This window comes from Struthio camelus, chromosome 18, assembly GCF_040807025.1.
Source record: "Struthio camelus isolate bStrCam1 chromosome 18, bStrCam1.hap1, whole genome shotgun sequence".
In the NCBI taxonomy this organism is placed as follows: Eukaryota; Metazoa; Chordata; class Aves; order Struthioniformes; family Struthionidae; genus Struthio; species Struthio camelus.
Genome location: NC_090959.1, coordinates 7492454 through 7517920, shown reverse-complemented (window position 1 = coordinate 7517920; position 25467 = coordinate 7492454). Strand labels below are relative to the sequence as shown.

At 44.3% G+C, this 25467-nt stretch overlaps 1 protein-coding gene across 2 annotated transcripts; it reads right to left on the bottom strand.

Annotated features, from left to right (window-relative positions):
* Positions 1-2959: 2959 nt before the first annotated feature.
* RPN2 (ribophorin II) lies at positions 2960-23465 on the bottom strand. 2 transcript variants are annotated; one of them, XM_068912845.1, is made up of 18 exons: positions 23360-23465; positions 23089-23282; positions 21184-21279; positions 19727-19902; positions 18797-18872; positions 18284-18418; positions 16122-16298; positions 15586-15704; positions 15048-15153; positions 12552-12643; positions 11578-11692; positions 10702-10896; positions 10359-10445; positions 9628-9723; positions 8282-8357; positions 7239-7368; positions 4820-4905; positions 2960-3331 (listed from the first exon to the last, which is right to left on the bottom strand). In XM_068912845.1, the coding sequence occupies exons 1-17, from the start codon at positions 23370-23372 to the stop codon at positions 4854-4856; spliced, it is 1935 nt and encodes a 644-aa protein (XP_068768946.1). In that variant the 5' UTR covers positions 23373-23465; the 3' UTR covers positions 2960-3331; positions 4820-4853. The 2 variants fall into 2 exon arrangements, with proteins under 2 accessions (XP_068768946.1, XP_068768947.1); XM_068912846.1 differs by lacking the exon at positions 4820-4905.
* Positions 23466-25467: the final 2002 nt, after the last annotated feature.

The window sequence follows — 25467 nt, the reverse complement described above, 5'->3', positions numbered from 1 at the left end:
GAGGTCATTCCAAGAAAGGGAATTACATAAAATGAAGCAGCTTGTTAAGTAGTAAGTAGAAGCAGTGGCAAAAGAATAAAACTTTTGCAAGTGGCATAAAAACTGTACTGGAGACTCAGAATAAAATCAAAAGATCAAAAAACAACTTCGGAAAGATCTACACCTGTTTGAATAAACAGATGGCTGAGCACAGCTATTTGGAATAAAGGGGAACCCTTTCAAAATTTGGTTTGCCTCTAAATGAGGAAACAAATGCTCAAACTCTGGCAGATTGAATGTAAAAAACAAATAAAGCAGAACAGAAAATGTCTGAGGAATAAGAAGCCAAAGGAATAAAAACATCCTTTGCTAACACATAGCACGGAAGGTAGAAAATCAATAGCAACATGCAGAGCTTAGAGAAGACGTGCCATAGCAGAACTATATGACTTTTGTGCATCTGTATTTTCCTTGGGGAACATACCAGAGCTCTTCAGCAGGGGAAGGACTGGAGGATCTCTCCCAGCTTGAGGTATCATTAAAAAAAAGTGGGGAGGGGGACAAGCGAGCAGTAACAAAACACCAGGCTCAAACGGAATTCACCAGGGTGAAAAGGAACGCCAGGATGAAACAATACATGTAGTAGCTTAACTAATTCTTGCTTAAAAATGCTTTAGTCCCAGAAGACTTGAAGGAGCATGAGATCAATGTTTTCTAAAAAGGACTGCAGAGGAGATCAAAGGACTAGTTCAATAAACCTGTATGCTGTCCAGTTTAATGCTCATGGTGAGCAAACTGGTATAAACTACTAAAGAACAGAAACAGTGAGCTAAGTTTAAATAAATGAAGTGGGGAGGAGCCAACAGGGCTTTTATAAAGGGAGTCACATTCTACACATATATGGGAGTCCTATGAAGGAATCATCTACACACTGTCTATTTGCACGCTTGCTGGTTGATACCCTCTTGGGTTTCCAAAAGGCATTTGATAAGGTTCCTTTGCCAAAAGGCCTTTAAAGAAGCTAAGCTGACATGAAACGAGAAGGAGATTTGGTGGCTGGAGCAGGGGCTAGGAGTACTTAAGTTTTCAGTGTGGAAATAAGCAACAGGAGAATTCCCTAGAAATCTGTGCCATTCCCCAAATGATTCACTCTCCCCCTCCTTCCTAGGCCATTCATTTACTGCTTATACTAAAGTATTCAGAGTCATAAAGAGGAGGGTGAGCAAGAAGTGTTGCAAGTGCCATTAGCCTTCAAGATGCTAGCCAATGACATTCAGTTAAATGCAATATGAAATAGAAAAGATCATCCCAAGTCAGTTTTGCAAAGAGGGGCTCCAGTTTAATTACTACTACACAGAAGGAGATTTTAGGGTTTGCCCTTTGAGTTTATTATTAATGTGTCCTTCAATAAAGCCAAAGTGTATACTATTTAATGGTCTTGATGGTGCACATAGACAATGACCTGTTAAAAGGGGCAGCAAATCAAACTTATTTTTGAACTGATAAGGTCACTTCCAGAGGCAGGAAAGAAACTAAGCCCACTATAAGGGCCCACCAAACCTGCCTAGGGAGCCAGGGGCAGACACAGCCAGGCACACCACCACCACAGCTGGCTCCCTGCAAGGGCCAGGCCCCACCAACTCTTCCAGGTCGAGTCTCAAAGGCCCACAGCAACTCAGCGTGGCCCTGGCTCGAGCCATCCTGAAGGCAAAGAAAATAGCAATTACTGGAGAAAGGCAGATGCCAGCATCGCACAAAAGATGGGCAGGGGGGGTGAAGTCCTCCCAAATAAGCGTTTACCTCTGGGAACAGACATGAAACGAAATGGGGTTGTGGTGAATGGCGCAGAGTCAAGTTGGAGGCCTGTGGCTAGTGGTGTCCCCCAGGGCTCAGTCCTGGGTCCAGCCTTGTTCAATATATTCATCAATGACCTGGAGGAAGGCACAGAGTGCACCCTCAGCAAGTTTGCTGAGGATACTAAACTGGGGGGAGAGGCTGACACACCAGAAGACTGTGCTGCCATTCAGAGGGACCTGGACAGGCTGGAGAGTTGGGCGGAGAGGAACCTCATGAAGTTCAACAAAGGCAAGTGCAAGCAAGGTCCTGCACCTAGGCAGGAATAACTCCCTGCACCAGGACAGGCTGGAGGTTGACTTGCTGGAAAGTAGCTCTGCAGAGAAGGACCTGGGAGTGCTGGTGGACAACAAGTTAAACATGAGCCAGCAGTGTGCCCTTGTGGCCAAGAAGGCCAATGGTCTCCTGGGGTGCATGAGGCAGAGTGTTGCCAGCAGGTCGAGGGAGGTGATCCTGCCCCTCTACTCAGCCCTGGTGAGGCCTCACCTGGAGTACTGTGTCCAGTTCTGGGCTCCCCAGTACAAGAGAGACATGGTACTCCTGGAGAGAGTCCAGCGGAGGGCTACCAAGATGATTAGAGGGCTGGAGCACCTCTCCTAGGAAGAAAGACTGCAAGAGCTGGGCCTGTTCAGCCTGGAGAAGAGAAGATTGAGAGGTGATCTCATAAATGTGTACAAGTATCTGAAGGGGGAGTGTCAAGAGGATGAGGCCAGCCTCTTCTCCGTGGTGCCCAGCAACAGGACAAGAGGCAATGGGCAGAAACCGAACCACAGGAAGTTCCCTCTCAACCTGAGAAAAAAAATTCTTCTCTGGGCAACCTGTTCCAATGCTCAGTCACCCTCACAGTGAGGTAGTGGAGTTTCCTTCGCTGGAGATATTCAAAACCCGTCTGGATGTGATCCTGCGCAATATGCTCTAGGTGAGCCTGCTTGAGCAGGGAGGTTGGACCAGACGATCTCCAGAGGTGCCTTCCAACCTAAACGATTCTGTGAGATTCTGTGTGAAAGGAAGCTTCACGCAGCAAAGTCTAATACAGTAAAGTTACCCACCAGGGAAAAAAAGCTCTTTTTACTCTCATACAAACTCAACTTCAAATCAGAGCCTTGGAGACAGCCAGAAACAGAACTCAGAACCATTCTTTCCTCTTTATTCACAAAGTATTTAGGAGGAAGAGAGGGTACCTAGGGAAAGGCAGAATTATTTTATTTTTTTCCTTTTTTTTTTTTCCCCCTCCTTAAAGGAAACTGAAACGTCCTGGAAAAAGGGGAAGGGACTCATGGGAGAAGGAACTTGCTGGATTCACACAAAAAGCACTCAAGCAGCATTAAACACAATTGTGGAAAATAAGATTTAAAAAAAAAAGTATAACTGGAACCCTCTTCACTTTATATATATAAAAAAATCGGCTTCTGCCTTCCTTCTTTTGGTCTTTCACTTATTTATTCACCTCTGTTCCGAAGACATTTTGTTTCCCCCATTCTTCTGGTACTAGCGTGTTCTGGAAAGAGAAACCAAAAAAAATTAACTTTTCCAAGCAAAAAAGCATTTCCTTGCACAGTAAGAGAACCCCCAAACCCGTCACTCTCTCTCAAACTCAAAGCTGTGGTAAAAGGAGAAGCACAGAGACCAGGACAGCACTCCCTGCCTATCCAGCAAACACACCAGGGATAGAGTCAACATTCATCACTGGAACAAGCAACAGTCACCCTTGGTTCTTCTCTAGTTACTTGCGTCATGGCTTTTTCTGTGTTCAAATACCCCAAAACACTCCAGGAAAAAGAGAGACGCTAACAGGGTGCTTCCTAATGGAGCATGAGACCAAATTCTCCAAAGGTAATAATTTTCATGAAACCCTCTTCCATGCTATCTGATCTGCAGACAGGAATTTATACCAGTGCATGCAGTTTCAAGAGGCAGCCATGTAGCCTCTGTTTTTGTTTTGCATCACAAAACTGAGCTCCATTCAACGCACTGTGTGTGTGTGGACCTGAACCCTGGCTATTAACACGAGAGAAAGCAGACGCTCACAAGATGTTCCAGCACAGCACAGTCTGCAGTGACTTCAGTCCCATCAAAGGAATTGTGCCAGATACTTTTATAATGCGGGAAGGAAGAGAGCAGCACCCTGAGCGAGACTGAAGTCATGCACACGTTCAGAAATGGACCACATGTGGAGTGGCAGGCAATCTTGCCTCCTATGCCACTGCGGGCATTTCAGCCTGGGACCTTACCTGCCCCCCCGCCCCCCGCCCCCCCCCCCCCAAAAAAAAAAACCCGAAGGGTTTAATACTGGTAAAATGATGCAAATATATCAGATGATTGTGTTTGATCAAAAGGGACTGGCTACTGCTGCCACTGACTGAGCCATTATGCCCAGTTTAACTTAGTAGGCAGATGAATCCAGGATCAGGTCGTGTTCTCAACTGAATAAGGTGGTGCTGACCTGGCTTCTGCTGCACACACAGCTCTCATCACCCTCACGCAAGTACATAATTCAGCCCTACCAGCAGCGAGAGTGCCTGGGAGCTGAATAACCAGAATCCTGCAGAGGGGGAGAGGGAGTACCAACAGCTGGATGGGAACAGCCCAAATGACCATTTTCATCATGCTCTCCTCTAGCTGATATCACTAATAATTTATTTACAGGAGCAATAATGCTTAATCTAGGTTTATTTCATCACCTGATAGCTGCCTGGTGCACAAGACAATGTATCCACATTTGCACACCTGCACCTATTACCATACAGACTCAGAGGATTCAGGAATCGCATGAAGGCGATTTAGTTTCAGGGGACACCTACTGCCAATATACAAACCCAGTGGTAACCAAGGTCACTCACAGTCTGATTTAAGGCCAAATAAGCCAAGCTGGATTAAAAAAAGCAGCTTCAGCTAAGGTGTCTTTTTGTCCGAGAGCGAGGGACGGAAGTGAAATGAAACAGCCAGCATGCCCCAAGGAAGGCAAATTCCAAAAAAAGGCCCTTACTTCTAGAAGAGCTGGTCACTAGCAAAACCCCCTTTTACCGCAGCGTTCTATATTTTGCCAACCTACTGCTCTGCTCTGCAGCGATCCTGCCAAAAGGAGAGAGGGAGAAAGGTTCAGAGAAGATAAGAAGGAAGAAAGCAGCCCTGCTCCAGGAACCAGAGCCAGTGACAGAAATGCAAAAAAAAGCAAAACCAGGCCTTCTGGTAACTTCTGTAAAAGCATGGTTTACATATAGTCCTACTCCCACCCCGACAGTATTCTCCAAAGTAGAATGACAGCCTCACCCAGAAGTGCAATTTAGTTAATTATTACTGCACTTCAACATCTGAGACAAACTAGCAGCACGCTAAGAGAAAAGATGTCTTTTAGGAACTTTAAAGTCACGTACAAAGGGTTTAACTTTAGCCTAAGGTAGAAGTTTTACTTTCAAATTTGCAGTTACAGCTCCTTCATGTCGTTTACAGTGAAAAAGCATACAGACTGCAGCATTTTGAAATAAGAACCAGCCATCCACATTTATGTGCTAACAGAAGCCCTGGTTGAGCTAAGACATTTAGAAAAAAGCTTCAGTGTATTTTCCCCCCCAAATCTGTATACTAGGAAATCTGTTTAAAATTAAATCATTATTAATATTATTACTCTTCAAAATAACGAATGAAACATTATTAAAAGGCACAGCATAGCCCCAGTAGGAATCCTTATGCTAACAAAAAGAAAACGCCACAATGGGGAAGGCTAGACATTCGAAGAGAGCAAGACTGAGAAAGGACAGTAAGGGAAGGCTCGATTACTATAACAGTCTTTGCTACTACAGTCAGGCAAGTACCCTCCGTTTTTAAAGGCAAAAAAATCAATGTGAAATCCCTGAAAATTCTACTGCTTTGTTGGTTCTTACAGCTCATGGCCAGTATTAATATAGTGTAATCAAAAAAGTGAGAATCTGAGAATATTTATACAGATACGTGCACAAGGACAAATTTGTCATAATGGCTCAAAAAGAGGAAGCAATACAAAAGCACAGGTTTGATGTCAAAGCAGGTCACGAGGCCAACTCCAAAGCCAAACTCTACATCAGTAGAAAAAGGTTAAAGCTTAAATCACACGCTTAGAGATGCTTACGTGGAAACTCTATGTGGCAGAAGTGAAAGAAAGGGAACCGTCTGACCTCTGATTAACGCGTTATATTGGGAGCTTAGGTGAGGGAACAGCCTGCAAGCTGGCTAAGCCATAGTATGTTCATGAGACACTGCATGGCACAGGACACAAATGTAAAGAATCAATCCCATCCCAGTACAGAAAGTAAAGACAACATCTAAGTCTATGAAAAGAGCACGTCCAAAGTGTGCAATGCAGTGCTGTGCCACATCGGAAGTACCCATGCTGGTGCACACAGTACAATGCAGTGCAGCAAAGCTATACTAGCACAGGACCCAGAAGCAGCACCACAGCCAGGTTTGAGAGCCCTGTCTCAGCAGGATTGCCTTGTCTAGGAACAGAGCCAGGCTGGCCTGACTATGCAGGTTCTAGGTTTAGAGGAAGCTTTCTCAGAACTGGCTTGTTTTTCACTGCTTGAAGGAGATACTTCAACACATTTGTTACAGAACTGTACAACAGTTTAAGTTGGAAGGGTCCAGCAGAGATCATCTGGTCCAACCCCCAGCTCAAAACAGGGCCAAGTCTGAAGTCAGAGCAGGTTGCACAGGGCCATAGCCAGGCAAGTTCTGAGTTAACTCCAAGGATAAGATTTCGAAACCTCTCTGAGCAGCTTGTTGCAACGTTTGATCACCTTCAGTGAATCCTCCCCTCACTAATACTTGTCAGAATTTTCCCTGTTGCTGATTGTGTCTGTTGCCCCGTGTCTTCTGCTGCTGTATATTCCCAATAAGCATCTGCTTTGCTTTCCTCTATAATCCCCCAGCAGCTAATCGAAGAAAGCAGTAAACCCTCCCCAAATTAGCTGCAGAAAAGTTGGGCCTCTTCCACATTTATAGCAGCTTTCATTATCTAACAGTACTACAAAAGCTTAATGCTCAATATACCATGTAGTAAAATAATCTTGTCAGGGAATACATCTTGCCAAATGCAGATTTCCACATGTCAGTGTGCACACGCTCCCCCTCATTGCTTTGTTTGCTTGATCACTTCAGCAAGTGGCCATGTAGACCATTCTCTCTGAAGGAACAGAACAAGCTACGTTTCAGTGACAGCACCTCATTTTCCTACTCAGTTCTAGCACCTCATCTGAAGACAGGCATGAAAATGGGACAGAGTAACCCATTGCCACACACAACAACATCCAAGAACCAAGAGCAGTGTTCATCACTGAGTCAGTTACTGACTTAAGATAGCGTCCATGCGATTTCCTCCTCCCCACAGATTTTAAGAGCAGCTCCCACCAATGCATCCATTGCTGGCTTACCGTTTTACTGCTTTCTGGGCCAGCATCCTGTTGCCTGCCAGGAACGTGACACCACCCAGAATGGCCAAGTACTTCAGAGTCTGGAACATGTTGAGCTGAGTCCAGTAGACATACATGAGTCCCAACATTGCTGCGAAAAAAGACAGAGCTCATGGCAGAAGTTGTGCTTAAAGGAAAGACTACTAGTTATTCCCAGAAGAATTTTTACGTTGAACTGCCAGGCGTAAGTATTAGGTTTCTAAATCGTCTCTGAAGCTCTGATCGGCAGATCCAAAGACTATATATTATTGTTAGGGGAAGAAGGCGTCTGGGTCTACATAATGGAGAAAAACGCGATACAGATGGCTTACAAGTAGCCCCCTTCTGAAATAACCATGGACATATGACAAAGGTTTCAGGCTGCTAAAAGGAGGCAGATCTTCTGGATTTCAACAGGGGATGTATTAACCTTTGCATATTTCCAGGAACGTAGAGCTTTTTATAAAGCTTCCAAGGAAACGGGCTTGGGTTGAGTAACATACTGTCAGCTGGGAAACAGAGTAGATCTGGTATTTTCCTAACTTGCTATATTTTTGAAATTCTACCAAGACAGTAAATAACTGTGTAACCAAGAGAGCAACAAAACTGATGAAATCTGGCCTGGCCAAAGAACTTAGATGGTAACAGGAAGAGCCTTAAAGAAAAAAAGGTAGATGGTGAACAGTGAACCTACAGGTCTCAATCACCCCAGAAGTCTCCTGCCTACAAAGGGTAAACGTGCAATAACGAAAGTGTGACCTATGGAAATAAAGAGTTCTATTAAGTACAGACGAGTGGTGTGTGAGAGAAGTCCAGATAACTGCTGTTATAAGCTGATGGCCAAAATAGGTTTAGTGCCGTATTAACGCTCATGAAAAGCAGGAAGGCAGTTGAAAACAAGCGAACAAATGTTATGCTATTATGTCATTACAGTTAATAGCCTGCAAGCCCATTTTCCACCAGGACTCTCATCTGTAACTTTCAGGTGAGATGGCCAAACAAAGCAGAAAGCCTCTGACACTTACCAGCATGTCCTATGTGAAAAACAATGGTGCTGGGGGCAAAGCTGAAGTTGGAGATGTTGGCACCAATCTTTATCCACTGAAAGGAGAAGAAATAAAACCTGAGTAACAATGGCCTTATAAACATAAACTTTTATTTCAAACTTAAAGCAGATTGCCTTGAAAGGTGCTAAAGTTCTTCAATGAGTACAGTGTCTTCTCTATAAACAAACTTGTTTTCAATACAGGGGGAAAAACTACTACCGAATCCTAAAACAGCCCTGTAAGCTCCTTCAGTAGAAATTGTTCCTAGCTGCTTCTGACTCCAAAAAGACAGTTCCTCAATTCTCCTTCTTAGACATGACTGGAATGGTATCAGGATAAAACCACCTTTAAGCAAACATACGCCCCAAACCTACATTAAAAAAAAAAAAAACAAACTTGGCCATTTCTATCCAGCAAAATTAATTTCAATTAAAAAAAAAAAAGAGATAGAAAGGTAAGGTTCCCATTTTCGAATCAGTAAAAGGCCAGCTATAGATACAGGATGTTTGCTCATAAAAACAATTTCAGCTTTCAGAGTGCAGGAGAGAAAGACATGAAGGATGGAAAACAGAAACAGCATAATGAGGTTTCTCATTCAGAGTCACCAACATGTCTATCGTGAACTTCAAAGATCACTACTTCAAGGGCACAACTATCTGAATGCTAAGCTTCAGTGGAGATAGCAAAGCCAAGCAAGGGTTTTAAGGAATGATCAGTTCTAAGGAATGATCCTCCAAATGAGGTTTAATTTAACTGCACTAGTTGAAATTTTATATCACAAAGTTCAAAATGGTTGATCTGGTAATACAGTGAGCTAGTGTTAGATGTTTCAACTACAGATATGCAAATACCAACTAAGTCCATTAACTGAAATCTGTTTGATGAATATACCCAACACAAAATCCACGTTATTGGATTCCAAGTGCAAGGCAGAATCACTAATTTTCTCCCAGAAAAGTCTGGTATTAGTTATAACCTTGTCTGCCTGTTATTCAGTGATCGCTAGCGGAACCACGCTGGAGAAACTCACTTCACTAACTTCAACTTGGTAGCATTGTTTTTTCCTGTTTTGACAATCAACTCAAAACAGTTCAGAAACAAAACCAATCCAACACTCTGCACTGACAATGACTCCTCAAGAACCAGTACTGAAATGCCTAGAGCATCTCCTTTCCAGAGTAGTTCTTTCTTAAGTATGACTGCAACAGTGCTGTGCTAATTACGATTAATCCAGAGTTTTAATGACCAGCTTGGCTGGTCAATCTCCTAAATGATTTTGGACTGGATGGAAAACATTTTCTTCCTCTGCGGCCCAGTTCACTCACCAGAATGAGCAGCAAAAGCAAGGGGGAGAGAATCAGTGCTGTGAACGTGTTAGATACCACAGTAGGAGGCCTCTTCTCAGGTTCCCTGAACAGGTGCTGCAAACAAAAAAGTCCCAACTTTTAAGTAGGAACACCTCAACGGAGCAGCTTTTTAGCTCCACAGAGGACCAGCTGCAGTCCCCACGCTGTTCTCAGACCCTCCATGACACTCATGCTGTTTCCAGACACTCTCAGACACATCCCTTTCAGGCAAAGGCTGATTTTTAAAGTTATTGCCTATTCCAATGTGTGCACATTTATCTCTGGCTCAGTTAACTTTTCCTTGCACTCAGAGAAGCACTTGTTAGCTTGTCATCAGCTCAGATGATTAAATGGCCAGAAAGGAGCAAGAAAAGTCTTCAGAAGTAGAGGGCTTTCCTTGGTGCTTGCCTAGTCATATTTTCACGTTTGAATCTTCTTATTGACACCAATTGCTCTCTCACAGGTAGAGGACACAGCCTATTTAATCATGTTCTGCACTGCAAGGAATTTCTTTCCATTAAACAGTATCCCTGGTTTTCCTTTAATTCCACTAGTTGCACACTACTAGTGTTGTTATAAGAGATGACTTTCTCGTTCTCGTCTTAATAAATTTCTGATATGATCAGATAAACAAGAGTAGGACCAGCCCCCTTTCCCCCCACATCATGATGTTTTTTTTTTTTCTCCCCCGGGTCTTTTTTGGACCGTACCTGGATTTCAGGTTTGGGAACAAAGAGGTTCTTGGACTGGACTGTGGATGGAGCATCCTCTTCTGGAAATTTGATAACAACATCAGCCTGAAATGAATTTATGCAGCTTCATGAAGTTTGACCTTAATATATCGAGAGAAAGTTTTACAAAACCTATCACATCACTGTGGCATATTTGCTGATTTGTCAATCTATGGTTGACATGATTTTTAAAGAAGACTAAGAAAAAGTTACCAGATTTTAAAAGCAAGTTTCTTCTAATCAGAGAAAATACATGTACAATACCCTCCTGCTAGACTGTCAGTAACCTCAAAACTGCATCACCACACATCCAGCTACATACCACATTCCACAGGATTGGATTTTCCAGAGTAGCATCTCCAATGATCAGGTAAAGAGTATAGGTACCAGAGGCAGAGTCAAACTCGGTCTTTCGCTCAGAAGTGTCCAGTTCAAACTTGTATACGTTCTTGCTATCTGGTTCTGCAACAAACACTACCTCTTGGCCAGTCTTTTGGTTGTGAAGCCGGACAAAAGTCTGGAGAGGAGAGAAAAAAAAAAAAAAAAAAAAAAAGACTGTAACGTTCCTGGAGGATCTCAAAGTACTTCTTACAAACACCAGGGAAGCAAAAGGTTTGCCCCAAATTAAAAAACAGAACAGTAAGAAAGTAGGAATACGAACTGGAGCCCAGATGTCTAGGTGCCTATTACAATCAGTGAAGTGCAATGCCTCTTCAGGAAACTACATTAACACAGGACCAGCAGTGGCCAGAAATCCACTTAGGGTACGTGACTATACTGAGCGTTACCTGAGAGGATCTGTGCAACAGCACGCACCAGGCTGCGTGTAGGTATTTCTACCCCCTATTTTATATTCAAAAAAATTGAAAAAAAAAAAGCCTACATTCAAGGAGTACTTCAGGGAAAAGCCCATATGCAAAAAAATCAGAAATGCACTTTTGCAGTGCAGAGTATTTACAGCCATTTGGTTGATCTAAATAAGATGCAGTAGCAGAGCTAAGAGAGACTTCATTTAACACAGCAAGCACAGGTGAACTGAAATTACTCCCCTCTTACCAAGACTGATGCTCTTTCACAGTCCGTTTCAGAAACATAAGGCTTTTCCAAACCTATGAAATCTTTTCAAGAGCAACTGTCACCTTAGATCTTCATGATGGAACATCTAGGTGACATAGGAATGACAAGAATCTGTCCTAACCTGGTGAGGGATGAGTTCAGCTCCACTGTTCACATCTATCAGCTGGAAGGACAAAGCAAAATTCTGATGGCTGTCAGCAGTGAATGAGCCCTTGGCTTTGGCTGGATAAGCTACCCTATGGGAGAAAAAACAAACAGAATTGAGGTGATCTTCCAGTAGAAGGCCTGATGTTAGAGAAACCGAAGCATGGAAACCTGACTAGCAGTACTTCAGTTTATTCAACAAAGATGATCTATTTTATCAAACAGTTAGGTAAGCTAACATGTCTTTCTGTTCCACCCTACGTTTAAAGGAAATAAATTAAAGCAATTCTTTAGTAAGATTTTTGTGAGCTATTGGTATGGCCCATTTTCAAGCAAAACATTAGTTTATCATAAGGTCCAAAGGAACCCCAAAAAACAAGGTTTTACTAACAGTACATCCCATGTTTCACTTAGCCTTCCTGTGCTGAAGTTGTGTTTGTTTTTCTTGCTGTGCTGCCACCATGCCTTTGAATGCTGCAGTAGAGCCTTGGCTATCTTAATACACACAGAGGGGACTCAGTGAAGCTGTGCAGCTCTGAACTCCATGCATTATATTTTAACTGGTGTCAGTTAAACAACACTCCTCCCTCAAACAAAACTAAATTACGTTCAAGTACATCTAGCAATGGCACAGTCACACCCTCTCAACGCAGCATACCTGTAGCTTTAGAGTCTCTATCAAAGCCTGATAATATTAGAAAAATTAAAGCAATTATTTTAACTTGCATTCGCTACTGAGTGGTGCCAAAGGAACAGAAGACTCTGGTTGCCTGGCTTCTGTCAGGAGATATGTCAAAATTAAAGAAAACCATGAATCAAAACAAACCACCTCTCCCAGTATATTCCAATACAAAAGTCCTCTGGATAAGCTGAAGCAGGTAAAGGTCAAAAGACTTGCACCTAGAGTCACAGTTGCCCCTTAAAAGTATCACGCACACTGCATCATTTTACCTGGTTGTTTTTGGTGCAATGCTCTGATCTTTATCCACGGTAGAAAGATCTACGTTTGTAATCCCAACTTCTGTGGAAACTTTTACTTTCAACTGCAACCAAGCACAATAGGAAATTACTCAGAGCATTCAACTCCTGCATAGACTAATTACAGTTACGGTCACCTCAGAGTCTCCTAGTTCTTCTGTCCCCTTCCCCAAACACAATCTTACGCTACGCCAAAGACCGAACCTAATCTCAACAGAACGATCCACAGTTTACTTTTTGCCAAAAACTCCTGTGTCAGTCACTAACCCTAGCCATCCCCTTCCGCCCTGCACAAGCGGCCAAGTCTGAAGAGACCAACTTCTCAGTCACGCTGGAGTTAACTGTTCTTTCGAGAATTGTTTTTATGGAACAGTCCAATTATCCAGATCTCACTAGTTTTCTGTTTAAAAAAGCAGAAACTAGCTATTAAATATGATAACACTTAAACTGTACAAGCATATGCACTCCTGCTTATTGGATAGCAATTGGAGATGAGAAAAGTCACTTAACAGCAACCAGTTATGCCTCTGTGGACTCCTAAAGGACTAACAGGTTTCTGTGGATTTTATTACCATTCCTGCAGATCTGTACTTTGTTTTAGCACGCTTTCCTTCACAGAGGAACAGTATTTATCATTTAGTACATGGTAGCCAGTAAGGCTCTGCTATTTATCACAACTCCTTTGTGCTAAGTGCTGCATAAAGCCGGAGCAAAGAAACGACTTCCTGCCCTCTCCGCAGCCCCAAACAGACAGTCTAGACAGTAAACCTTGGCTGGTTTGATTGATTTCAGTCCTTCTCTCAAAAATAGGCAGTTACTGCAGGGTATAGTTTTTAATTAGCACATTTGTTCCCACAGCTGATAAGCGCTCCCCTGGAGAATTAAAGTTTGTTTCATTGCCAAGACAGTTTTCCTTATATCACTTGTTATTACAGGTTTCCTCATGTGAATTAGGCCCGCCTAATCACCCTGAAAAATAATTCACATAAAACCTGTAGGAAGAATAAACAAACATAAAACAAGTCACCCAGGTCAGACTTCAACCCCAATAATCTTAACAGTTCCTTCACAACTGAGATGTAAAAATATAATTCAAGATAGAGGTTACCTCTGAAATAATCACAAGCTACTAGGTCCTAGTCAAGATGACTTCAGTAAAAACTTATTTTGGTTTCGAGATGGGAGCAAAGAAAGACTGATAATGAAACAATCACTTAAAAAAACGTAAGCGAAGGTAACTCAGAGCTGCTGCGCACAGCCGCTCCAACTGAACAGTACACAAACATCTCTCAAATATTTTAATGCCAGGAAATGCAGTCTCTGCCTAGAGTAATAACCCACTGGTTTAGCTCATTACTGTCAAAAACGATGGTGCATTAAGGACAATTAATACTAATAACGGTAAGGGGGAAAAAAAAAAAATAGTCCCTCCAGCAGTCCTCCCCCATAACAATGGGTCTTATTAGAAGCAGCTCACATAAAGCCACCCCTGCATTAATGCATTCCTACTGGAACCTCTATATGCCAGCAGCAAGCTTAAGCAGGATCAATCAGTCCCCTTTTGACACTCTTGAGTGCCATTACTACTACAATGGCAACGTCAATTTGACACAAGTTAAAGGTCAGCAATTGTAAATAAGTGCCTCTTCCACACCAAGCTGACAATGTTGCAAGATTTCAAGAGCTAATCTTCTCCTTAAACAGATGGCTGAGGGCAAAAATTAATCTTGGGAATAAACATAACTGGAGGAGAGCATCCTCCGTTGTTGACACTGGGGTGCCTATACAAACAACCACAGAGGTCACATCCTTCTCACTGTAACAACCTTTGGGGGAAAAGTAAAACTCTGAGTGCATATATAAGACCAATATTATTGAGAGGTCAGAGGAATAGCTTTTGTCACCCAAAAAAAGGCTATACACGTATGAAATGATAACTTAATTTTATTTGCAGCTTTACTGTTTCTCTACTAGGAAAACGTCAACATCTACCCAGTTAGGAGATGCCAGAAAAGACACCCTTGCCCCTCTTTTAGGGCTGTAGGCCCTATACAAACAAATGCTTAGCTTCCATATAGCAAGGAATCACAAGACACCTGCTAGCCAAGCTTTGAGACTTACAGACTCAAATTCTGAATGCTCTACAGAACTAACCTTCTCAGTAATTGTTTTTGCACAGCTACTCCAAAATAGGGACTGCCACATAAACACTGCCACTGTTAGCCTTTGTTCATATGCTATCAAATCAGCAAATATCTTATTAAATGATAAGTCCGGTCTGAAACTTGCACAAATCTCTTTTGAGATACGAGTCCGGTAACTGGCCATAATCCTGAGTCAAAATCCAATGTATTACAGAAAAATATGTGATAAAAATGCAATAAAAGTGGCAATATCCTTAGAGGGTATAAAAAAACCCGTTTCACTGAATAGGCACATAAATAGAAAACCATCAAGAGACATGCTCACCTCAACTTTGTTAGCAATAAATCGTTTATCTCCATCAACAGTGATGGAGAAATCATAATATCCACTTGCAGGTTTGACATTCATGAAGTTCAGCTCAAAGATGTCTCTGTGACAGAAAAAGACAACGTGTTAAGTATCCCCTGGGACAAAAACAGAGCAGTCTGACAAACAGGTAACATCTTGTTACCAAGACATTTCCAAATACGCTAGATTAAATAAAAAACAAAAAAGAAAAAGTAACGTTAGTTTTGTGCTGTGTAAGTGCAGGAATTCCCCCCCCCCCCAAAGTTCCCCTAAAATCAAAAGAATTTTGCAGTTCCCCAGTCAAGAAGAAAGCCACGTAACAAAAACTCAGCATCACTACCAAACACGCTCAGTCACTTGTAACCAACAAAACACAACTACAGCATTTTGAGTTTTCCATCACGCAAGCATTTCTCTGGTGGAAGAGTACACAAATGGAAAAAGCAGCAGTTCAACACCGTTTAAACAGAATCCTTTTGCCATACAAACTGTAGAAATAAGATTACTTTCTTACCCTGACAGAGTAAATGCTGTCTGTTGAAGGACAGTGGCTTTGGTAGACGCAGACTTGGCATAGTCCAGCTTCACAAAAGCTTGAGTGAGTGGCTGCGACATCACGTCCGTCACTTGTAGCTACAACAACAAAACAAAAATTTCTGCGAAACCTGTTGTCCCAGGATGAACGTAGGAGCGCACAAGGCTACTCGCTTTCAGAAAGAGCTCTTCCTTCCACATTATACCCATAGATTTTTTTCCCTGCCCAGCATCCCAGATCCATCAGGTTCTTCTTAACACAGCTGGGAAAGCTAAAGTTTCTGATCAACAAAGCCGTCCTCTACATAGCACCTTTCTAAGGTAGTGTTTGTTAAGCTGCTGGTAAGCAATATTCCTAACACTCATTTCATGAAAGCACTAAATTCCCAGATCTCCTGGAACCCAAGTCCTGGAACTAAAAGTGAAAGACATCACCCTACCCATTCAGTCAGCCCAGACTTGTAACACTAAAGATTCCACCACGAGATGAGTTAAGATTTGGGTCTCAGAACTCACCCTGAGTACTGGCTGATGGTGAGACACAGCTGCAGGCCCATCAGGGACAATAATGACAGGCAAGTGGTAGCGGTTCCGGGATAAAGAACCTGCAGCATAAGCAACACTGAAGGCCTCTGAGAGTGTCTCAAAATTCTTCTTGCTAAAAATTGCATTCATCAACTGGATAATTTGATCCTGAAAGAAGAAAAATAAATTGCGTATTAGCACTACCAGCTTCCCTCATCGTTACAAACTGATTTAGTACAAAGCTATTTAATACAAACATATCCATCATTCTTAAAAACCATTTAATTTTACATTCGCTTTAAAAATAACTCAAGTTATGAGGTAACCCAGAATTAGCTACTTTTGGAATGTCACATCAGCATTCTTACTCTTGGCTGGGAGACTCGAACTACAATCACTGTAATTGGGCTGACAACTTGCAAAAATAGAATTTGTATCTACCTCTTCAAACAACATGCTTAAGAATGGGAGAGGCAGTTGGCTCTTAACTACCCTGACTACACGCAGCTGCACAAAGACAGCTTGGCTCCCGAAGCCATGCAGTTGTCTTCATACAGTGGGAAAGGACTAAGCAAAATGACTTGGCTACCTGCCAAACAGGGAAGACTACAGAGAGGTGATGCAAAGCAACTTAACGGCTCTGCAAGTACCCAGTATAGGCCCACGCAGGCTTATCCGCCTGGGCACAGCAGTATCCTTAAACTAAGAGGATTAGCTTTAAAGCAGTACCACTAGGAGCATAGAGCCAGCTCCAGCTCCAGCCCCAGGATCTGCCAAAGCCAATTAATTCTCCTGGAACTAGGAATAGATAAGTGTTACCTGCACTTTGATCTACACAAAGGATTGTGTGCTAGATTATAATCAGAAATGAGAACAGTAATCAAGGACAATCACAAATAAAGCAATAGGTATACAATCTAGTAACTTGTACATGAAGAGTACTTTTAAGTGAAATCTACCAGATCTCAAATTTTCATCCTCATGCTTGTACTAATGAGCAACGTACATCATATGCCTAACGAAGGCATCCAGATAGATAATACCGATCTCCTGCACAGTGCCAATCCTGCAGTGTTTTTCATTTGCATGGAGTATATGGCAACGATCCAGACCTTGCAACTGAAACACTGATTTAAACTGTGAAAAATCTGGGAGCTATTATTTTAAATAAATTATTTAAATTATTTTTAAAGTTTTGTGGCTTTCTGGAAAAAAAAAAAGGCATTCTCACCATTCACAAGAGATAAAGGCATAAAGCCCCAACAATAGCACTTCTGACAGCACAATTCTGAATCAACACTACATAATTTCCTTTAATTGAGCCTTTTTTTTTTTTAAAACATCATTTGAACACACAATTCAAACTGCCAGTGTACCAGAATCACCACCTCAAAAATGACAAAAATTACTTTGCATTTCATCTATTTGGCAGCAACATGGAAAGGAGCCAGGAACAAACTCAGTTGTCTTACATTGGCTTCAGTCTCAACCCTGCCACTTTGGCTCATACTGTAGGGAGCTGCCACTTTCAATCACGAGTACATCTCACTCAGTTAACATGTTACTGAAAAAAACGCTAAGTGGAGAGCTTGCAGTAATGATTTATAGCTTAATCTAGCTCTAAAGGAATTTCCAAATAGTCTTTCATTTTAGTATAACGACCACAAATTTTTTGCCTGTATTCCTGCTCAAGGAGCACAGTAGTAATGTTGTCTCCTTTTGTGACACCCCAAACTAGCGTGCCTGCATTTCCTGACAGGCCAATAACATTTGCAGAACACTTTCAAGTGCTGTAAAGTGTTAGGCAAGTGCTAAATAGTGGAATAACTCTGAAATGAGGGCTTTTTTCAACAGCCTGTCTCAATAAACAAGAAAAACTAGGCCTTACTTGCCATTTCCTTCCGTAGAACATTGCAAAGAGAGAATCTTGAAGGTGGAATTTCCTCCCATACTCTGTTAAACAACATTCTCTCTGACATTTCCGCTTTCATTCAGCGTACTCACTATTGTTCTGGGCCAAATTCTACCAAGTTATACTGATTGCTTGCACTGCGTGAAATGAAATGCACGAAACATCACGAAAAGGAGAAATGACCAGGCAGATCCTTTTTGGTGACCTACAGAGCGTAGAGGAGGAAAATGCAGATACAGACCTCTTTCATCGCTGGCTCTGTACCCACGTGGTCCGACAGCTTATAGGCAGCAGCAACAAACAGTGCAGTAGTCTCAATTCCTTCTTCAAACTGCAGATAAACTCCACCCAGGTCATCCAGGCGAGCAACAAGATCCTGACAGGAAGTTATTTAAACTTAAACTGCATTCACACAGACCCACAGAGATTAGCTCTACTGTTAGGCATCTAATCAAGATTATGGGATCACTTAGATATTTCCTAATAGTAGTTTAGAAATATGGGAAAAAAAATCCACGTTTACTGGAATTATATTTATAAGTCATTTCTTCCTATGTCACAGTCCACTGTGCATCAGGTAAAGCAGCCCACAAAAAAATATCTGCTTGAAAAGAATAGCCAAACCAACCCACATTATGCAGGAAAGGAATTAGGTAGGTTGGCTTTTCTTTTTCATGTTAATACATCACTTAGTACAGACCTCTAAAAAAAAAAAAAAAATTTGACTAATTAGAGAGCAATAAGATGTTCCTACCTCTATCTCTTCAACAATGCCACTTAGATCTGCCTGCTGGGACAAATAAGATGCCGTCTCCAAAGCCTGGATGGTTCTTAAACAATGAAAAACAAAAAACAGTGTGCAATTTCCCTTCCTTAAAAGCCAAACATCATTCAAATCAAGCAATTACAGTTTCTATTCTGAATGGAGTGTAAAACAGCTGTTACTGCATTCTCCCAGTTGACTCAGGGCAACGAATCTGATAGAAATTTAGTATTCATTTAGAAAATGCAGGTTCAGCTGCATCAGTTCTGCAACAAACTCACAGATTCAAAGGTAGAGAAGAAACCACACACTGATCTGCGCATAGCATAGATCCTTGAACTTGCTACTGAGGCTTCCAGGCAGCCAGATTTCTGTGAAGAAAGCAAGTCTTTAAAAGTTTCCTTTTCTTCCCTATCCCTTAAGGAGAGTTCTGTTCTCTCCTTTCACAGAGAAATTTACTCAAACAGTATTTCGTGATAAATGCCAAGATTCCTTCTGTTAACTGGCATATTTCTTCCACCTTGCAGTACAGGTAACCCAACCTACAAACAGGGCTGGGGAAGACCATATCAATTGTACTGCAACTCTAAGAAGTCATGAAGAACTGCAGCTAGGTTTTAAGACAAAAATTTGTTGTGAATCTTTTTAAAAGCAGAGGTTCATTTGGGATGCGTTCTCTTTACTGACCATTACTCTTGAACTAAATTGAATATATTATCAGCTCATTTCCAAAGCACATTTTCACACTTCCCCAGAGGGACAGCAATGAACTGGACATATATGCCAAATGAAAACACAGCACCTAATCCACTAGACCAAGAATACAAAAATGGTGAAGTGTTAGAACACCCTTCACTCCAAAATGCAACTGCCTAAAGGAGAGACGTGCGGCAGTGAAGCGCTTCTGTCTGAAAGACTTACGCCAGCACGTTTTCTTCTTTGCTAAGACGAGTAGTAAGAGCACTAAGTGCTTCCTGAGATGCCAAAGGAAGGCCAAAGCCGCTCAGGGCCCCAACAGCGTGGAAGATCTGGGTGACTGAAGAATCCTCACTGATCGCTCCAAGAAGCAACTCCCTTGTCTCATTTGAAATGGTAACCTGAGGAAGAACACAGGGAACACTTTGAGTCGCACTTAAAAACACACTCTTCTAGTCACCACCGATTTCTTCCTGGAGCAATACACTTGACTGGAAAACTACCGTTATCTGTTGGGAAAAGGTCCTTTATCTTTCATTACCTTTTAGTTTAATTGATTAAACCTGTAAAGTCTTACAGCCAACTCAATTATGCAGGATAATCCACGATTCAATTTTATCCTAGGACCCTACTACAAATAGTACCTGCTCTTCAGCTGACGTCACAGGATGGTGCAGCAGCAAGCGGTAGTGAGGAAAAATGGGACTTGGATAACTCACCTTTATTTAGCAAGAGTGAACTGCACTTGTATTGTAGTGTTTTAACACAGGGTTTATGCCCAAACAGTTTCTAATCCGGCCAAATAGCTTTTAACAGAAGCAACTTCTGTGAATTTATTAAAACTATGCTGGCTCCTTTTTTCTTAGCCACTGATGTTAATCAAGAGAACACCAAAACATCCCAAGCTCCTCAGTCACCATCCTAACCTACAAGCTAGCTTTGCCCCAGACACTGCACAGCTCTGAATTTACAAGTACATTTTGCTTGAACGCTTGAAGAGTGTCCGCGGAAGGAAGGGAGTGAAGGAGAGTGTTCTTCACAGCCATCGATTTCCTGCCAGCCAGATCAGTGAAGAATTATGTGTCCGAAGGAAAACGGGTAACTGTTGTGAGAAGGTATAGCTGCGTGAAGTATGAAGGAGCTACTATTACCACGCATAAGGATGCAAAAGAGCCGAACGAAGCGGGTACAAAAAAGACACAGAGCTGCGGTAGAAGGCAAGGAGGTACATGTGGTAACATGTGAAATAGAGAAAGGAAAACATTTAAGTTATATACTTTTCTTGTTTCAATCACGTGATGTTACGCAAGGGCACATAAAAACTTTTCTGCCAGAGCCCTGCCTTATTCAGGGCAGAGGCAGCACATGCAGAGAAGCAGAAGCTATTGCATGTCTCAAGATACAGCACGGTTTTAAATATGCTTTTTAGACACATACAAAAAATTTCTTGTAACCATGCCTAAACTTGCCATTTACGGATATGTGGTATAAAAGAGACTGTTAATTTCCAAAATACTTTGCCTTGCATACAGTACTCCAAACACACTTCCTAAATTATTTACCTAAGACACAACAGAATACAACCCACTAACTGAAGGAAAAAGTAGAAGTTATGTTCAAAGACCAAGCATAAATGTTTATTTGATAAGTTTTGTCTTCAGAGTTTAGGGTTCTGTACTCACCTCACATCCAGACAGCACCCGGATGGACTGCGCAGCATAGAAAAGGGAATCAACGCTGCTGGAGTCTACATTAGATTTGATGAAATTGCAAGCAGCCTGTGAAGAAAGCAGCAAACTGATGGCAATAGTTTTGACTTAAGTCACTGAAAGGAGATTTAAATGATGCTCTAAGACTATTTTATGTACGCTTGAAACGACAAAAGAAACCCAGAGTAGTACTTGTGAAATAGCAGAACCTAGATACCTCAAGATCCCACTCCGCTAAGTGCTGCACAGAATCAAATCCGTTCCTGTTCAAAGAGATAAATTATTTTCAGGTAGACTCTACTGCAGACAGAATCCAAGTCGAGTACAATTATAAGACCTACCAAAATAATAGTGCTCGGTGCATATTTTGTAGGGAAAACACTTCTAACAGACAACAGTCAGAGGAACAGCAGGTTCTTCTGTGAGTGAGCTTGCTTCCCAACTGTATGTCACACGTGCAATCGTTAATGGATACAGAATATAGAATTTCAAAGTGTACAAACAGAAAAATGAAGCAAGCAGCTACAAATATGAAGGCAAGCTGCAAGACTGCTCATTGACCTGTAGCAAGCCTATTATTGACTGACTACTAGGATAGAAGGATCATTAAAATTCCATTTTAACTACAAAACTGTGCAAGAATTTTCACAGATAAATCTTTAGTCTCTGGCTACGTGGTGAATAGGCTAGGCTAGGATTTTAATGGTACAGTTAACCTAAGATTACTGAAGTGCACTTACTTATGTATTATATCTAGCTATTATCTTTACTACCCCTACTTTTTAAACAGTCTTATCCCCTTTGGAGAAATATACTTCCAGAAATACAGTCTCAACACAAAGCTCAAGAAACAGCAACAAAAATAACTCTTTACCTGCAAATACTGTGTTATTGTTGCCAGAACATGGAGCGATTATAAAACCCAGCAACACTGACATCAACAAAATAAAGCAGCAGCTCCTCAACTAGTCTGTAGAAGACCAGTACCCCACCAGACAAGGTGGGCAGCACAGCAAACCACATCATCTTCAGACACCTCACAGTTAAGAACTTGCAGCATGAAGGCACAAGAGTCCATAAGAGACTTGTACCAAATGGTTTCAGAATAGCTAAATTAATTTAATTTTTGAGGAAAAAACAAACTTCTGTTTATAAGCTAAATATATAGGCAAGCACGTACCCGCAAGTAAATCGGTCAGCAGGAGAAAAAAACTAAAGTGTTTTACATGGAAACACTTACAGATGCAAAACAAACATCGTTTTGATGCTACAAGCCTTTGCTTCTGCCTTACATGTTAGAAAAAGTACTTTACAGCCAGAAACAACAGAACAAAGTGATCTAGCTGCATTTGCTGTGCCAACTAAAAGAAGCAAGAAGACCTCCATTTAATAGGACAGCAAAGCAAATAATGCCACAGGCAAAAATAGTTTTACTAAAAGAGTAAAGTAAATCGATAGCTGCGCTAACACGACAACAGGCTAAGGATGGACGAACCCTGAAATTACCATTCAGAAGCGCTAAGTACGGGGCAGCCTGTGGCACCCTCTTCCAGGACAAAGATGCCACAGCTTTACTCTAATGAAAAATTCAAATGGAAAACTGACCATGGCTATCAAGGACTTGCTCTGCTATTAAGAAAACCGTGCGTATTTACCTTATGTTTTCTCTGCAGTACAACTGACCAGGAAAACGCTGGAGAAACCTTCGCGATTTCTCACCCTCCAGCGCTGTGCTGCTCCCGCGAACTCTTAGCACAGAGCAGCGCGGCTGTGCTGAACCGCGCAGACTGAGCGGCGCGGGAAAACCGCCCCCGAGCAACAAGAGCGAAGAGGAGGGTTCGGGGGGGCCGAAACCCGGCGGCCGCCCCCCGCACTCACCTTCTCGTCGGCCACCCGCGCGCCCAGGCTGCTGAGGCCCACGATGGAGTGGAAGGCGGCCTGCAGGTCGGCGAAGGGCCGCTCCAGCGCCGCCCGCAGCCTCGCCAGGTCGCGGCCGGTGAGGTGGTGGCTGGGCGCCAGGGCCTGGGCGCCGGCCAGGAGCAGCAGGGCCGCCGCCAGGCACAGCCGCGGGCCTGCCAGAGACAACGCCGTTAGCGACACCCCCGCCCAGGCTGCGGCCCCAGTTTCCCCCCCCCCCGCCGCGCCTCACCCGGCGCCGCCATGTTCCCACTCGCCGCCTCAGCCAGGGCCCCGCGGCCGCTTCCGCCCAGCGCCCCGCCCCCGCGCGCACCACCACCGCGCCGCGGGGCGGCAGCGGGCAGCACCTCTCCTTCTGTGGGAGGGAGCCGGCCCCGGCGGTGCCGCCGGGGAGGGCCGCGCAGCGATAGACCAGCGCTGCAGAGCAGGCGCGGTCTGGGCGGCGGCGGCGGGCAGTGGCCGTCTCGGCCGTGGCCGGGACATCGCGACCGCCCCCCCTGCGGAGAGCGGGGGAATGGTACGTGCCTCCCGGCTCCCCCCGGGCGGGGGGCGGGCCCCTGCGAGGATGTGGGCTTCGCTGATTGGTGGAGCGGCCGGCGGCTCGCAGCGCGGGAGCCGCGTTTAAAGGGGAAGCGACGGAAAAGCGGGGGGGAGGGCGGCTCGTTGCAGCGTCATGTCGCGCCACGTCGCGCCATGCCCTGTCATGCCATGCCGTGCCCAGTCCTGCTATGTCGTGCCATGTTGTCCCGTGCCACGCCATGCTGCACCGTGTTGCATGCCAGGCCATGTGGTGTGAGGCCGTGCCTTCCCCTGTCGCGCCATGCCGTGTTGCACCGCGTCACGACATGCTGTGCCCTGCTATGCAGCCTCACGCGTTGCTGCGCCGTGCTGTGCCGTGTGCTGTGCTGCACCGTGCCATGCTGCACTGTGCTGTGCTGCACCATGCCACGCTGTGCTGCACCGTGCCATGCTGTGCTGCACTGTGCCATGCCATGCTGCACTGTGCTGTGCTGCACCATGCCATGCTGTGCTGCACCGTGCCACGCTGTGCTGCACTGTGCCATGCTGTACTGCACTGTGCCACGCTGTGCTGCACCGTGCCATGCCATGCTGCACTGTGCTGTGCTGCCCCATGGCACGCTGTGCTGCACCGTGCCACGCTGTGCTGCACCGTGCCATGCCATGCTGCACTGTGCTGTGCTGCACTGTGCCACGCTGTGCTGCACTGTGCTGTGCTGCACCATGCCACGCTGTGCTGCACCATGCCACGCTGTGCTGCACCATGCCATGCTGTGCTGCACTGTGCCATGCCATGCTGTGCTGTGCTGTGCTGCGCAATGCCATGCCGTGCTGCACTGTGCCGTGCTGTGCTGTGCTGTGCCGTGCACTGCTGCACTGCACCATGCTGTGCTGTGCCATGGCATGCTGTGCTGCACTGTGCCATGCCATGTTGTACTGTGTCATGCCATGCCAGGTTGCGCTGTGCCATGCTGTGCTGCGCTATGTCATGCCATGTTGCGTTGTGTCATGCCATGCTGCACTGTGCCATGCCGTGCTGCGCTGCGCTGCACCATGCCGTGTTGCACTGCTCCATGCCGTGCCGTGCTGCGCTATGCCATGCCGTGCTCTGCTGTGCCATGCCGCGCCATGCTGCTCTGTGTCATGCCGTGCTGTGCTGTGCCATGCGGTGCCATGCTGCACTGTGTCACACCGTGCTGCGCTGTGTCACGCCGTTCCCTGCCAGCCCCAGCCTTGGGGAGCTCCCCGCGCTATTGCTCTCACCACCTCCGCACGCTGGCCCTTGGCTGGTGCCACCTCCGCGTCCCTCAGCCCGTTTCTGCGCAGCCGTGGCGGGTGGGTTGTTGCGCCCCGAAGGAGAGCGGCAGCTCTAATGCCGTCCCTCGGGCGTCAGGCAAGGTGCTGCCGACGGGCGATCCTGCAGGGTGCAGCAGCTTGCGGCAAGGGGACCGCGCTCGCCCCGGGGCAGCAGCGAATCTCCGCGAGGGCGTTGGCGAGGGCACAAGGAAATCTGTGGCCGTCACTGCTCGCTCATCCTCCTCGACGAAGGCCTGTGAGGTTTAAGAGGTCATTTCAGTGATCCCTGCCTTAGGGGAGCCTTATTTTACACCTCTTGTGTTTTTCTCTAGGGACCATATAAAAAGAAATAAAAATCCAAGAGCAAGGTTAAGCCCCAGCTCCACTGTGCAGAACACAAAACTCGGTCAGCAAGGATGGATTGCCCCTGGGGTGTGAATAGCACCTTCTGTTTGCCCGGTTTGGGTTATTTTGGGCGATACTTGGGAGCTGCCGCCGCAATGCTGTCAGGGACCGGGGCTGAGG